General features: G+C 46.5%; 1 protein-coding gene across 9 annotated transcripts in view; it reads right to left on the bottom strand.

The window, feature by feature from the left end:
* The window catches only part of LOC107397019 (polyamine-transporting ATPase 13A3), a 54,630-nt gene that overhangs the window by 18,089 nt on the left and 19,504 nt on the right, over nt 1–17,037 (bottom strand). For all 9 annotated transcript variants that reach the window (XR_008559890.2, XR_011515529.1, XM_054734431.2 and 6 more), the window contains 3 exons: nt 16,099–16,160; nt 3,958–4,108; nt 3,717–3,821 (listed from right to left, as the gene is read on the bottom strand). Coding sequence is in view for 7 of the 9 variants with exons in the window: in XM_054734431.2 (XP_054590406.2) it covers nt 3,717–3,821; nt 3,958–4,108; nt 16,099–16,160 (318 nt within the window). In the remaining 2 variants the exon portion in view is untranslated. The remainder of the gene's footprint in view (nt 1–3,716; nt 3,822–3,957; nt 4,109–16,098; nt 16,161–17,037) is intronic.

A 17,037-nucleotide genomic window follows, 5' to 3' on the forward strand; every position in this document is an offset into this window, starting at 1 on the left:
CCACATGTACGATCTCGCCAGCCCTTTCATTTTAGTCATTCCTGTGTGAGTTTGATGTAACAACTTCAGCATTACCCCTCGTCCCTTAGGGGGAATAACCATACGAGCACCCCAGAGAATACAGCCATCTCTTACACTCAACTCCATTTTTCTCTTAAAATACGGTTTCAAGTTCGGATCATCCATGTCACAGTTAGGCTATCCTTTTAACAGGTATTCATAGACTTGAGATAAAACAGGTCTTTGGAAGTCCACCTCTTGATCTGTTCCACATTTATAAGTGACCCCTCCAAAACATCCATCATTAACACTTGCTCAGCTTTCTCCTCTCCTTTTAACGTGACCAGAACCGGCAGTCGGCTCAACGCATCCGCATTTGCGTGATGTTTGCCTGGTTTGTACACCATGTTGTACTTGTATGCACTCAACTTCACAGCCCAACGTTGCACTCTTGGTGATCCCATTTGAGGAATAGCTTTCTTCTCGATGAACAAGTAGATCAATGGTTTATGATCCGTGCACACTGTGAAGCAGCGACCATACACATTCTTGTGGAACTTCTCTGTTCCAAAAATGACTGCAAGTCCTTTCTTAGCCAACTGCGAATATCTGGTTTCGGCTGGTTGTAAGGTATGAGAAGCAAATCCAATGGGTCTTTCACTTCCATCTTCCATGATGTGAGATAAAACTGCACCCACTCTGTAGAGTGACGCATCGCATGACAAAATGAACTCTCGGTCAGCTGAGTAATGCTCAAGCACATCCGATGAATGCAACAACTCTTTAGCTGCTTCAAATGCTTCCTCTTGTTCTTTTCGCTATTTCCATGTGGCATTTTGTCGTAATAACTCGTGCAACGGTGCCAATGTGGTAGCCAGGTTTGGAAGAAATTTGTCATAATAGTTTATCAGTCCCAAAAAAGATTTAAGTTCACTTACATTCTTTGGTGTGGGAGCCTCGTGGATTGCTTTAACTTTCTTATCCAAGGGGTGTAATCCTTGTGCGTCCACTCTGTACCCTAGGTACTCCACTTCGTCTCTCAGGAAAACACATTTGTTCCTCTTCGACCAAAGTTCTGCCTCACTTAGTCTTGTCGGTACTGCATCCAAGTTCTTGAGATGATCAGCTGTATCCACTCCACGGACCAAAACATCATCCAGGTACACGGCCACCATGGGTATTCCATTTAGCAAGCTCTCCATAGTTCTTTGAAAGATTGCGGGGGCTGAAGCCACACTAAATGGAAGTCTGTTGTACGTAAACAACCCTCGGTGCATGTTTACTGTGAGATACCTTTTCGAGTTCTCGTCCTTGAGTATTTGCTGGCATGCATGACTCTAACTTAGAAAACGGAACACCTTTAAACAGAGATTTCAACAAATCCTCCACTCTGGCTATCGGGTATTGCTCCAAAGTTGACGCTATATTGACAGTTAATTTGTAAACTCCACACAATCAACCCCAACCGAGCCCTCTGGTTTTAAAATAGATACAACCGGTGCTGCCCACTCCGAGTACTTCACTGGTTTGATACCTTGTCCTTCAGCAACCTGTCAATTTCATTGTCCACCTTAGCTCTCATAGCACAAGGAATCGATGTGGGACGATAAAAATGTGGAACTGTATCCTCTTTCACATGGATGGTAGCTATTGTGCCCTTTAAAGTGCCCAACTCCTCCTTGAAAACTTCCTCATGGTTTCTCAAGATGTTTTGTAAACTCTCCTCCTGTTTGTTATTTTTCTCCACCGAGACATGATGTATTTGTCGGTCCGAGTGTCGAGCTTTTATTTCCTCCCAACTTAGTTTAAGTTCCTCCAGCCAGCTTCTATCTGAGAAGGTAGGTCTGTCTCCTTTCACGACCAGTAGGGGGAGTTTGGCTCTTTGAGTTTTATATTTCACTCTCACTTGTGCGGCTCCCACCACTTTCACTGCATCTCCAGTGTAAGTTTATAACTTAATCTTGACTGGGTTAATCTGAGGACATTTATTAAATCTCCATGTTGCTTGAAATGTCTTTTCGCTCATAACGGTTAGACTGCGTCCGGTGTCAGTCTCAAACTGAACTCTTTTCCCATTTATTTTCATATACTCGGTATACGCATCAACTTTTCTCATGTTAAAGTCACTCATATTCCCTAAGCTGAACTTCATGCTTTGTAAGGGAAAACATGGCAACCCCCTAGCCGGCTGATAAGGAAAGCTTTATAACTGAAACCTTCCCTGCAATGTGACAGTCACAGTGGACTGTTTTGTGATTATTTGATTGTCCAATTATTACATAGTTCACCTTTAAACCTAAAATGTTGTTTTGAATCCGGCTGTAAACATGTTTACTTCTGCTGCGAAGCTGGCATTTAAAACGTGAGATTAAACGAGGATTTGCTCACTTCTGGTGCCAGCCCCTAGTGACTGAGAGTGGAACTGCAATGTTTGCCTCTTCCATGTTGGCTTCATAAAATTCCCAGGATTGTGGGGGGTCTGGGGCTGAGTCGAAGGCCTTCTGAGGATTCAACCAATCAGCTAACAGCTCATTATCATATTCATGTCCTGGCCGAGTAGGAGGTAAACAGCTCTTTTCATAAGTATTTTGATGTTTTTGTTGTTTCAGAATAATTCCTAATAAGATCTCATAATTTTCTGATTAATTCTGTTGGTTTATTTTCTAAATCAAAGGGACTGTCTAATACTCATTTTCTGAATTTAGCAGAAAATCACATTGTTTGTTGTTTTTTTAAAATGGTTTCAACAGATTGTCACAATAAAAATATGTATAATATATAAAGGTTAGAGGTCACTACAAAACCAAATTTTAAACTGTTACAAATCTGAATCCCGCGAGGAAATTGTACCACGTAGTTAAAAAACGTTCCGCGTGTGGCAAGGAGGAGAAACGAAGGCCCGGGCGGGATTCGATCCCCAGACTCCCAGGTGAGAGTCACGCGCGCTAACCAGTCAGCGAAAGGGACATCCCCTTGGCCAAGTAGCCAGGGCGCATGATCAATCGAGACACAGTGACAGGACGCTCACACTGTCACACGTGTGAGACACAACTGCCAGTTTGGAGGGCATGGCTCAAAAGTTTTTGTAAACATTGGACTTGCAGCTGATTTGTCACTATAAGTCACATGACCAGCTCCAAAAGTCATCTCGCAATGCGTAGCCGTGAGCCGCCACATTTGACAAAAAAAACTCTGTCAGGGACATGGACGTAATTTTTGGGGGGGATAGGGGGGGACATGCCCCCCCCCCCCCCCCCACTTTGTCCAAAGTCAAGTTTTGACCCCTGCACTTTCTACCATCCAAAAACAATATTACTTTATATTAAATGGACACCGGTTGAGCTCTAGGACCAAGCGAAAAACAACAGTTAGTGTTGAAGCCTGTTTCCCATTAGAACATACTGCACAGACCCCCCCTGCACTGCTAAAGTGAAAATTACATCCACGGTCAGGGAAGTCTGAAGTTTTACACAGTTTTCTGGGAGTGGAATTACCTAACGGTGTGATTGTTTTTGTTTTGTTTTGTTTAGAATCACCACACCTTAAACATACCTGCTGGGTTAAGGTTAGGAGTGGGATTAATTTTATTGGGATTGGGATGGCAGGTAACTATCTCTCCTTGCTTTCTGGGATTGGGATAAGATGATTTATTTTACAATGAGAGTGGGTTAGGAAAGCAAAGGAAATATTTTCCCATTCCACCCTCTAATTTATACCTGATTCTGGTTGGCTTCAGCTTTTGGGCTCTTGGGAGGTCGAACCACCGTTGGCATCAATGGATTGTGGAGCGCCGTCTCATCTTCTGTTGGCTCCTCTAAGATCTAAGTGAGACAATAAGCCAAAGTACTACGATGAAGGAAATCAGGAGGAAAACTGATGAGGCAGAAGAAGTCTAGTAATTTTTGTGGATGTGTGTGTCCCAACAGCTCAAAGCACATGCCATACACCACCACTCACCCAGCCTGTAGCAGCAAACATTTTCAGGTCTAACGGGTCTCCAGAGAGCTCTCCCTCTATCTTAGTCAGCGAGTGGCAGGTGGCCATGCAGGCCACAAACGTGGTGCTCACCATATGTTCCTCAACTACTTCAGACTCTGGAGGACAAAATCTGTGATGGAGACAAACAATAAAAAACATTTGAGCATTACATTATTTGCACTCGGGTTGAAAACGCAACTAAAACCCTTTCCTGGGTCTTCATCTACAAGCTCTTGTGTTTCCTACTAAGACAAAATATCCACTGAACTAAAGACAGCAACAAACACCCAAACAGATGTATGACAGGGTATTAACTTTGAACTTTGACCCATCAGAAGAAATAAAGGATGATTATATGAAAATGGCAAGTGGGCAGTGTCAGATATCTAGGGGTGGTCCTTCTCTGAGAATTCTCTAAAATGTATGAAGTGGGTTAGGGTTAGGGTTAACCCTAACCCTAACCCTAACCCAATGGCTCTCTTAATATAGCAACACAATCAGATATGCAAAGATGAAATACTATACATTTTTAGACCTACACTGATTCAATTAGATTAAATATTCTCCCTCAACTGCTCTACTGGTTCCAGTGTTTACCAATTTTCATACCTCAAAAACAGTTTGTAGTGTGGGAAAGACTACTGTCAACATATATTTGAAAAGGGAATAAAATCCAGATTCGAGTACAAGACCTTACAATAGAAGAAAGATATGGGAGGTGGGGGTCTGCCTTGTTTACAAGGTGCACAGTTGAGACCATTAAATTGTTTGTGTTCTTCAGCTTACACTAAGGAATGTGGCGGGGACAAATATTAAAACAATACCAGTTAGGGCCTTATTAGCAGACATCAAATTGCAGAAAAAGATCAACATGACTCGCGAACCCATTTCATGTGTAATGACAGCTGCATGGACTGAAGCAATTAGGATCTGTAGCTTGGAAGATGCTTCAAAAATTCTAAGACGGTGTGAATATGAATCAGACTTTATCAGCATGATGATAGACTTAAGAATAGGATTTTAACTGGGTCGTCTGACTATCATCCTTTTATCCACAAGGGGCACTGCAACCTTTTGAATCCCTGCAAAGAAAACATGGACTAGACTTCTAATATCTTCAGGTGTCTTGAGATCAGATGCTATATTAACCAGTCCGCCGTTTCCACGTTGGCGCCACAAACATTCTGAACCCTCTTAAAACCCATGTAGGGCCCATTAAAATCGATGTGGGCAAAGATCTCTCTGGGCAAACCCTTGTGGACAGTTGTATCACTGCCTGGTTTGGTAACTGTGCCATCTCTGACTGCAAGACACTACAGCGGATAGTGGGAACAGCAGAGAAGATCATCGGAGTCTCTCTCCCCTCAATTAAGGACATCTACACCACATGCTGCATCCGCAAAGCCACCAGCATTGTGGCTGATTGGTCACACCCCTTTCACACACTCTTCAACCTCCTGCCATCTGGAAGAAGGTACCGAAGCATTCGGGCACACACATCCAGACTGTGCAACAGCTTCTTTCCACAAGCCAATCGGCTCCTCAACATAAAGGGGCTGGACTGATAAACGCGCGCATGCGCACACGCACACACACACACTCATGTTTTCTTTGCATGTTTTTTTATGATTCTTTACCACCTACATACTAAGTATGTTCACGGTTTTTCTTTTTTCCTTTGTACTACCTACTTAGAGAGGACATGTCATGTTAGGTCAGTCTGTTCTGTCCTTAGTTAGATAGTTTAGTGATTTCCCTGTTATTTTATGTTGTAAATTTATGTTGCATGTAGCGCCTTGGTCCTGGAGGAACGTTGTTTCGCCTCACTGTGTACAAACCATATATGGCTGAAGTGACAATAAAGTCTAATTGATTGATTGATTGATTGGTTGATTGATTGATTGACTCCAACTTGTTCTTTCTGTTTCAGATCTTTATTCTGGGCTATTGTTGGCCACAGCCCACACCTTAACTCCAAAAAAAAAAAAAAAAAAGTTAAAGTGACAATATGTAGTTTTTACCATTAATCTCTGGAAATATCCATTGAAATGTTGTAGCAAATGACTTAAAAGATATCCAGTTGTTGAAAAATATTGAAAGTTTCATAACCATGTTTCATAACCATAAAAATCCGTTCTAAAATAAATGGAGTTTGGTCTAAGTCTCTGGGCAACACCATATTGGATGCCATGTTTCCTTCTACGGAAGTCTGTGAGGACAAAATGCATTTACTGATTTGTAACAAATGGTTACAAAACTTTCACCATTAATAAACATTGTTGCTTTACACATTTACCTCCACTCATTGCCAGTGATGAAAGGGAATCTGATGTTCTTGTTATTTTGCTGGAAGTTGCACTCCTAAGGATTTTTGACCCTAATGGCCATCTGTTGGTAAGATATTTTTGAACACAAAAACAATGCTTGCTTGCAATGATTTACGTATGTACTGTCCCCCATCACCAGGGAAACTACACACTGTCACTTTAATGATCTCCTTTCAAACTATCTCGTTTTTTCTTTCTAGAAAACCTAATCGGAACTCTTCACACAACCGGCCAAGAAAATCCCCTTCAACATAAAAGTCCAACCCTAACAAACCTTAACCCGTTATACTATGGTAAAACAATGTAAAGTGTGAGATATACAGCCTTAATTTGCGCACTTATACTAGCTATAATCATAGTTTGAAATGAATTTAAATATCATGAAACATTTAATATTTACTTTTTTTAAGCCACTGGCTTCTTCCTGTCTAGCTGCGCTGCTTCAGGTGAGCTTCTCATGAGACAGTCCGAAGTAGAGGAGAAAAGTCTGTGTCCCGCCTTTTTGACAGTCTCCAATTTCAAATTAATTCCTTGTCGCCCGTTTCGAGTTTAATGTTTGTGTAAATTGTGGATAAAGCAGGAGGCGGGACTTAAATGCAGATTTAGGTTAAGAGAGCGTGGAGCGCGCTCACGTCAAACCAGCAACACAAAATGAAAGGGCAGGGTGAGTAAAGATGATCAATAACTGCATAGATAGATGAGCGGAGAAAATATCTTATTTTGAAATTTCTGAGGTGAAGTAACATTTCAGGAGCGAATAAGAAGAAGGGAGTGTTCCCGTTTTTGGAGGGGGCGTTCTCGTTTACAAACCAAAATGCACATTTTAGTGGTTGGACGGACGATATTGCACAGGCAGAGAGGCACATAAGGGGCGGGACTAACCAGCTCAAAAGTAACCTCTCAGAAAAACGAAAGTAATGCCGATTGTACCGCGGGACGCTGAATTTTTTTTTAGCTGGAGTCAAAAATGGCGTCTGGCAATGGCGCAAACATCTTTTTTAAAAGAAAGGATTTTAGCACTTCTGGTTGTGGTTTTAAATACATGTCCAAGTCATTTAGAACAGAGGAAAGCGCCGCAGCGAACTCCGCTTCAGAAGCTGTCTTCATTGTTTGTAAGAAACTGAGTGTTGCTGTGTGTGACGTATGCTGCTTAAGGTTGGTTTATGCTTGACGCGTCCGCGAGGTCCGCGCGGAAAAGTTGCGTCATTTTGCGTCATTTTAACAATCACGCCCCTCCACCGCGCCTCCGCACGGCCCAGAATTTCCGCAACGCGCACCTCGGAAACTTTCTAACCACGCGGACGGTCGGACGCGGAAAAACATGGCGGACCGGCAAGAACTAGTATGGCAGAGGTTGGTAAATACAGACATTTGTATGATTCAGCTCTCAGAGATCACCGTGATCAACATGTTGTTAATAATTCTTGGAGAGAAATAGCTTGCACTGTCAGAAAAGACGAGAACGCTGTTAAAAATGCTAGAATGTCGTGTTGTAAACAACAGTAATTTTTACTTCTACTATGGTGTAGTGTTGGATGCATGCCGTAGAGCTCCATGCTGCCCCCTACAGTTTGGGAGAATATTGGCTCACCGCAGAGACGAGCCGCACGAACCATAAACGCTGCGAGTTGTGAAGCGCGTTCCATCCGCGAGCCGCATCACCGTGCGGAAAGTGAATGTGTCAAGCATAAACCAAGCGTTGATTGGCTCAGTTGGAATTCTTAGGGGGAGGGGTTATTTGAATAGAAGAGTTCCCAGACCCAATGATTCCCATAAGGAAGCATGGGGGTGACTGGTCAGGCTAGGAAATTGCAGCTCCTTCTGACAGGAGACTCTGCCAGATGTTCCCAGCAGACTCTCACAATTTGTTTGGGCCTGCCGAGTCTGATCGGCATCCTCTCCCACCATCGAAGCCAGTTGATAGCTCTGCCCCTCTCTTCACCAGAGAGTCCAAGACATACAGTCACAGATAAGATGACAAGACAACAAAGTCGATCATCGAGCTGTGACCTAAGGTTTCCTGGTGCCAAGAGCACATATGGTGTCTATTATGGACAATCCATGATGAGCACAGAAGTCTAATAACAAAGACTCAGGGTGTTTCTCAATGTCAAGGAACCTTGCCTTGATGTCTTGGCCTCGCCTCGGTTGCCTAGGAGATACGTCATCAGGAGCCACCAAGACGTGTTCCAATCGGTTCCAATGTTCATGCTCTACCGAGGGGTGTGTTCTGTTTGTTAGCCGTTTAGCTAGCTGAGCAAGGACGCACGGGAGGTGGCTTGTAGCCTAGACTTCGTCAAAAATTACCCACAATACACCGCAGTATTTTCAAAAGAACGGCGCATCAGAAGCCGGCAGCTACTTCGGGGACAATTTTCAAGTTTAAAAGTAAGTCAGCTAATTTAAAATGTTTTTTTTAGATCCCAAGAAGTTATCTATGGTTGGTTAATAGCTTAGTAGTTGCAGCTTTGGTGGCTATTGGGTAGTAACTCACTTATATATTTAATTTGACAAACATACACAATTTAAAAAGTAAAAGTCTCGTTATATATTTATATTGAAACTAATACGTATAAAACATAACATTATCTCCTGTGTCACGTGACGTTACGTTACCGCCGTGGAAGCCGCGGTCACGTGATGCAAGTCTGTTTCATTTAACCGTTTTCTTTGACCAAGGAAGAACAGTGTCCTCGTAAGCAAGGCGCCTGGTCTCGCAAGACATCGCCTCACAAGGCCAGGCGCATTGACATTGAGTCTCACTGTCGTTGCCCACAGGAGCATTGAAGAGAAGGAGGAAGTCACCAGAAGAAGCGCTCTCCAGCACCCCCTCCAGGGACTCTAAAAAGGGTCAGTAATCTGACTTGCAGTTTGGTGCATAAGCACAAACCACAGTCAGGACTGGTCCCCCCACACATAGGCGGAGGGAGGCTACCCTCTCATTCACTGGGGTAAACCCCAACATACAGGAACCAAGATGGGGGGTAACTAGAATACCCACCCCAGCTTGGCGCCTCTCAGTGGGATCAACTCTAGAGTGGTAGAAAATCCAACCCTCAAGGAAACAGTTTCCAGTCCACGTCTCCTCTTTGGGCCGTGCCCAGCCGTGCTCCATGAGTGAAAGCCCGGCCACCAGGCACTCGCCAACGTGCCCCAACTCCAGGCCTGGCTCCAGAGAGAAGCCTTGATGACCTGCCTCCAGGCAAGGGAATGCTGTTCCCATATATGTTGGTCATCATAAGGGCTTTTTGGGCTGCACTTAGTCTCATTCCTCACCTAGGGCATGTTTGCCATAACTTTTACATTAATGATTCCCTTTAACATAAACACACAAATTCTGTGATGGTGAGTTTAAGTTATCAATAGACCCTTTTACTACCTACGTCATCAAAAGTTGCGCGCGCAGCCTGGCAACGAGAGTGAAGGCTTCCTCATTCACACTCGATACTAAAACAGCGTTTTAAACCCTTTGTTTTGAAGTTCTGAGCACATAAAAATGTCGGGTTGTTGCGTGTATGGATGCCAGAATCGCTTCTCTTCAAGCAGTGGACTGAAACTTTACAGAATTCCGATGGGAGCACATCCATTTCAACAAAATCGGAGGCGTCTGTGGCTGCAGGCCATCAAAAGGGTTGATGAAAACTCGACGGAAAACACGATCCGAAATGCTCGAGTTTGTAGCGCCCATTTTATATCAGGTAAGGTAATTATGTACTAAGATTGCATATAAATTTATACGCTTTATTTCATGCTTCAAATTAACATTTCATTTAATTCATCTGTATTTTCCCACTGCATATTAGTATAAACTGTATCTCTCTAAAATTAACACGATTGTACTCTGAGCACGCTAAAAAAAGAAACCTATGCTATACTCACCCTGCCATGCAGGTACGTAGTTCTCTGGTTTGTTTACTATGACCCAAGCCTCGTATGTAGCAGTCTTGTGTCCTTGTCTTTGGCTAGGAAGGACTTCTGCCTTCAAGACGCAAAACTCAGAGTCTATGTGGTGATATTTTACTTTCTGTACGTGGCCACAGACAACATAGTTGTATGCATCTAACGATTTGTATGCCCGTAGCTTCTCACGTGTGTACTTACTGGGCCTCTCCACTAAAAACGTATATATATATCGGGCCACTGGGTGATATCCGGCCACGCACCTACATCTTCCACCCATTCCGTAATGCCACAGGGATCCGGGAGTCTGTTGCCATTCGTTAAAGTGAGTTTAATAATATAACATTCAAGATTTGCCGGTGATAACCCCGCAGCGTAGCTTGATAATGCCTGACACAACGCCGTTCTCTGTCACCAAGCTGCGCGCGCATTCTCTCTGGCGTCATATTGTTTACAAACAGTAAAAGGGTCTATGGCTCCAGCTACACTAGAATAACCCAATATACCTGGCTGCCATCAAAATTAATCATCCCATAAAACTGGAATGGCTCTACTCTGCCAGGCCCTGATTGGTCGGCCAACTCCCCTGAAATATTGCTGTTGTTGGAAACCAAGGTGAGGTCACTGCACCAGGCTCCTCAAACCAGATCACAGGCTAGTCTGAAAACATTCATTCTCTCTCACGGTTCTGTCTGTACTATCTGATTTCGGTCTACCTAGCATTCGAAGTGTTCAACATCAGAATCAGATTTTTTGCCATGTAGGTGAGAGGCTCATCTACTAGGAATTTGTTTAGGTGGCAAGGTGTAAACGTACACTCAAGTCAAGGTCAGGTCAGGCAGTATTTACATTAGGATACATCAAATAATCAAAAAAGAAACATGGCCAGAAAGCAATCATAAACGATTTGAAAAATGCTATGAAAGTCACTCCTCCTTGGACCGTCACCTTATCGTGGTGGAGGAGTTTGAGTGCCCTAATGATCCTAGGAGCTATGTTGTCTGGGGCACTTAGTGCCCCTGGTAGGGTCTCCCATGACAAATTGGTCTTAGGTGAAGGGTGAGACAAAGAACGGTTCGAAGGATCTTTCATGGCGGTTAAAACGAAGAGTCGGAGTACCCGGCCCGGAGGGCTACCGGGGTCCCACCCTGGAGCCAGGCCTGGGGTTGGGGCCCGTGAGCGAGCGCCTGGTGGCCGGGCTTTCACCCATGGGGCCCGGCCGGGCCCAGCCCGAACCGGATACATGGGCTCGTCCAACTGTGGACCCACCACCCGCAGGAGGAACATGAAGGGTCCGGTGCAATGCGAATCGGGTGGCAGACCAAGGCGGGAGCCTTGGCGGTCCAATCCCCGGACAAGAAAACTAGTTTTTGGGACATGGAACGTCACCTCGCTGGCGGGGAAGGAGCCGGAGCTTGTGGCAGAGGTTGAGCGGTACCGGCTAGATATAGTCGGACTCACCTCGACACATTGCATTGGCTCTGGAACCCGAGACCTGGAGAGGGGTTGGACACTCTACTTTGCTGGAGTTGCTCCGGGTGAGAGGCGGAGGGCTGGGGTTGGCTTTTTGTTAGCCCCGAGACTCTCTGCCTGTGTGTTGGGGTTTACCCCGGGGGACAAGAGGGTAGCTTCCTTGCGCCTTCGGGTCGGGGAACGGGTCCTGACTGTTGTTTGTGCTTATGGGCCAAATATCAGTTCAGAGTACCCACCCTTTTTGGAGTCCCTGGGACGAGTGCTAGATAGTGCTCCATCAGGGGACTCCATTGTCCTGCTGGGGGACTTCAATGCTCACGTGGGCAATGACAGCTTGACCTGGAGGGGTGTGATTGGGAGGAACGGCCCACCTAATCTGAACTCGAGCGGTGTTTTGTTATTGGACTTCTGTGCAAGCCGCAGTTTGGCCATAACGAACACCATGTTCGAACATAAGGATGCCCACCGGTACACTTGGTACCAGGGCAGCCTAGGTCACAGGTCGATGATAGATTTTGTAGTCGTATCATCGGACCTGCGGCCGTATGTTTTGGACACCCGAGTGAAGAGAGGGGCGGAGCTGTCAACTGATCACCACCTGGTGGTGAGTTGGATCAGATGGCAAGGGAACATGCGCGTAGACCTGGTAGACCCAAACGCATAGTGAGGGTCTGCTGGGAACGCCTGGCAGAAGAACCTGTCAAGACGGTCTTCAACTCCCACCTCCGGCAGAGCTTTGACCACGTCCCGAGAGCAGTGGGGGACATTGAGTCCGAGTGGGCCTTGTTCCACTCTGCGATTGTTGAGGCGGCTGTTGCTAGCTGTGGTCGTAAGGTGGCCGGTGCCAGTCGTGGTGGCAACCCCCGTACCCGCTGGTGGACACCAGAGGTTCGGGGAGCCGTCAGGCTGAAGAAGGAGGCCTACAGGGCGTGGCTGGTCTGTGGGTCTCCGGAGGCAGCAGACAGGTACCGGATAGCCAAGCGGGGTGCAGCAGTGGCAGTTGCCGAGGCAAAATCTTGGGCGTGGGAGGAGTTTGGTGAGGCCATGGAGAAAGACTATCGATCGGCTCCAAAGAGGTTCTGGCAAACTGTCCGGCGCCTCAGGAGAGGAAGGCAGCAACTCGCTCACACTGTTTACAGTGGGGATGGGGAGCTGCTGACGTCAACTGAGGCTATAGTCGGACGGTGGAAGGAATACTTTGAGGAGCTCCTCAATCCCACCAATGCGCATTCCGAGGAGGAACCAGAGCTGGGAGGCCTGGGGATGGACTGTCCGATCTCGGGGGCAGAAGTTGCTGAGGTAGTCAAACAACTACATAGCGGCGGAGCCCCGGGGGCGGATGAGGTTCGTCCTGGGTATCTCAAGGCTATAGATGTTGTAGGGCTGTCATGGTTGACACGTCTCTACAACATTGCGTGGTCATCGGGGGCAGTTCCTAGGGAGTGGCAGACCGGGGTGGTGGTCCCCATCTTTAAGAAGGGTGACCTGAGGGTGTGTTCCAACTATAGGGGGATCACACTCCTCAGCCTCCCTGGAAAGGTCTACGCCAAGGTACTGGAGAGGAGGGTCCGATCGATAGTTGAATCTCAGATAGAGGAGGAGCAATGTGGTTTTCGTCCTGGCCGTGGAACTGTGGACCAGCTCTATACCCTTGCAAGGGTGATGGAGGGGGCATGGGAGTTTGCCCAACCAATCCACATGTGCTTTGTGGATTTGGAGAAGGCTTATGACCGTGTCCCCAGGGGCACCCTGTGGGGGACGCTCCAGGAGTATGGGGTGGGTGGCTTTCTGTTAAGGGCCATTCAGTCCCTTTACCAGAGGAGCGTGAGTTTGGTCCGCATAGCCGGTAGTAAGTCGGACCTGTTCCCAGTGAGGGTTGGACTCCGCCAGGGCTGCCCTTTGTCACCGGTTCTGTTCATCACTTTTATGGACAGAATTTCTAGACGCAGCCGTGGTGTGGAGTGTGTCGAGTTTGGTGGCAGGAGAATCTCGTCTCTGCTTTTTGCGGATGATGTGGTCCTCCTAGCTTCATCCAGCTCTGACCTTCAGCTCTTGCTGGGTAGGTTCGCGGCCGAATGTGAAGCGGCTGGGATGAGGATCAGCACCTCCAAATCTGAGACCATGGTTCTCGACCGGAAAAGGGTGGCTTGCCACCTCCGGGTCGGGGGAGAGGTCCTACCTCAAGTGGAGGAGTTTAAGTATCTCGGGGTCTTGTTCACGAGTGAGGGTAGGAGGGATCGGGAGATCGACAGGCGGATTGGTTCGGCGTCTGCAGTGATGCGGACGCTGAGTCGATCTGTCGTGGGGAAGAGGGAGCTGAGCCAGAAGGCCAGGCTCTCGATTTACCGGTCGATCTACGTCCCAATCCTCACCTATGGTCATGAGCTTTGGGTAATGACCGAAAGAACGAGATCGCGGATACAAGCGGCCGAAATGAGTTTCCTCCGTAGGGTGGCCGGGCTCAGCCTTAGAGATAGGGTGAGGAGCTCGGACATTCGGGAGGGACTCGGAGTAGAACCGCTGCTCCTCCGGATCTAAAGGAGCCAGTTGAGGTGGTTTGGGCATCTGGTCAGGATGCCTCCTGGACGCCTCCCCGGGGAGGTGTTTCGGGCATGTCCTGCCGGCAGAAGGCCCCCGGGTCGACCCAGGACACGTTGGAGAGGTTACATCTCCAATCTGGTCCGGGAACGCCTTGGGGTCCTGCCGGAGGAGCTGGTGGACAAGGCCGGGGAGAGGACGGCCTGGAGCTCCCTAGTTGGGATGCTGCCCCCGCGACCCGGACCCGGATAAGCGGAGGAAGACGAAGACGAAGACGAAGCTATGAAAGTGGGCGTTGCCAGGAGGCACGGAGTGGCATGGCCATGTGTGGGGAATTTCCATCCTGGGAGGGGGGAGGGGGAGGAGACTGTACCAATGACGTGAAATTGTTCCAGCCCCAGTCAATCGCAAATTTAAAATGCAGTAGCCGCTGTTCAACCCACAGGGGGCAGGACTAAGATGTTTTAAGACCTAGATTCTAGATTTAATCCAGTTTACACAAACAAGTCAAAAATGCACAGAAGGATTACATTAGTAAAGACCCAATTACACAGCTCATGAGCCAAAAAAGTTACTTTGGGTTTTAGTTACTCGTTAATCTGTTTACTCTGTGTTCCTGTGCCGCTTTGCACATGTCTGATTCCAGCAGATGCATGTGAATGCAATAGTTGGTCATGTGTCTTTGATGTGAATTATAGGAATTTTAAAATCATTCCCAGCACTAAGGACACGTTCACACCTGCATTCGTTCATACCGTCTAAATGTAAGCCTGGCTGAATTTTTCTCTCCATGCAGTTCCTCAGCAGGTGAGAAGACAGGAATCTCAACGGGACGAAGAACTAAAGAACCAGACTGAGACCCTTCAGGGGAGGTGTTTGTTGGGTATTTTTATAATTGTACCTTTTTGAGGCCTAAAAGATGGCCAACTGTTGCTGTTCATGAAAGGTAGAGCAAGGATGTTAATTGAGAAGACTCTGTACCTCTGCAACTTGAGAAGGTCCGCCTTCTCCCCCCACCCGTTGGTGAATAAAGCCCCTGAAGAACTGGGAGCACAGGGGGAGTGACGTGGGGAAGCCTCGGAGGAGGTTTCTCTGCGTTAACTCTCCGTGTTCTGGAGACTCAGGGTAAAATGTCTTCCTTGTTGTCATGTGTGTTTATTTCAGGTTCCAGGGTTATGGAGGTTAAATATTATCTACCAGATAATTGAAGAATGCAGGTATACAGAGAAAGGCTGAGGCTGGAGCAGAGTGGGGGCTGGTTGAGTCATGCACATGGACATTACAAATAATCAATTTACTCTCTCTCTCTCTCTATCAAAGGGTGTGTCGTCCTTTAAGGTAATATGGGATAAAATCAAATTACCTAACAGTGTTCTTGGTTTATTTATGGTGTGTAAACATCCTCCTGTAACCAGATGTGTGTTGCATTCTGGGATGCAGGAAACATAAACATCAATAGCTACGGAGTGGCTCCAAGCTAGCTGAAGATCCGTTACCGGAGACCGATATCTGGCTAGAGTGCTGAACTAGGTCATGATCAAGACACACAACCTTCAGGTAACCCCTCCCCCAGACAATCAGCAGGTGTAACCCTCTCAGCTGGTTAGTAGTAACATGTTATTTCATTTGTTGTGTTTGTTGTGTGTGACAAGAAACACACCACGGGAAAAACACATAAACTAGCTCAATTATGAAGTGAGGTGAACTTATGAAGCACCTTGTAAAAGTTAGGTTTATTTTCTTTACCAGTTATCCCAGTTAGAGTTTTTGTCGGGGTTATGGGTAACTGTTCTGTAAAACCTCTGTGGTTGATGTTTTACAAACTCTTGGGGTTTTCGTCATGATGTAAAAAATAAATAAACATAAGAAGCTTCTGTCCTACCTGCTGTCTTCTACCCTCTGAACTCCCCACAGGTCCAATCCGTCCTCAGTGAGAGTGCCAGTCTATGGGACCAGAAACAACAAGCTGTACCAATCCAGGCTGTGAGAATGTGGATTTAGGCTCTTAAACTCATTTTCTGTATCGGAGCTCATTTCATTTCAAAACTTTATTAAACAGGAAAAGATTAAAAACAATCGGGCCTGACTCAGTTTTAAACTGCAGGTTCCTGTTCTGCAGAGCATCAAACTGCAACCTCACAAGCATACACACTAAAGCAACACGAAGCAATCATGCAAACACCCATGATCCAGAAAAGGCAGCAAGACGTTGCAACTCCACCTTCAGCAGTGTTTACAGGTGAAACCGTCCAACAGAGGGGAGATGAATTCTCGTTTGAACTGAGGTAATGTTGGTGCAGCCCTGATGCCATGGGGAGTTTCATTCCAAACTTTAGTCCATGCATAAAAGAACGACCTCTGGCCGTAAGAATTCCTAAAGGCAGGCAACGGCAAAGGTTCACTGGTGGCGGACCTAGTAAAGGTTGGTTTATGCTTGACGCGTCCGTGAGGTCCGCACGGCTCCGTGCGGAAAAGTTGCGTCATTTTGCATCATTTTAACAACCACGTCTCCGCACGGCCCAGAATTTCCGCAACGCGCACCAATTTCTAACCACGCGGACGGACGGACGCGGAAAAACATGGCGGACCGGCAAGAACTAGTATGGCAGAGGTTCGTAAACACAGACATTTGTATGATTCAGCTCTCAAGAGATCACCGTGATCAACATGTTGTTAATAATTCTTGGAGAGAAATAGCCCGCACTGTCGGAAAAGACGAGGACGCTGTTAAAAATGCTGAAATGCCATGTTGTAAACAGTAATTTCTACTTCTACTATGGTGTAGTGTTGGATGCATGCCGTAGAGCTCCATGCTGCCCCC

The sequence above is a fragment of the Nothobranchius furzeri genome, chromosome 11 (genome assembly GCF_043380555.1).
Source record: "Nothobranchius furzeri strain GRZ-AD chromosome 11, NfurGRZ-RIMD1, whole genome shotgun sequence".
NCBI classification, from domain to species: domain Eukaryota; kingdom Metazoa; phylum Chordata; class Actinopteri; order Cyprinodontiformes; family Nothobranchiidae; genus Nothobranchius; species Nothobranchius furzeri.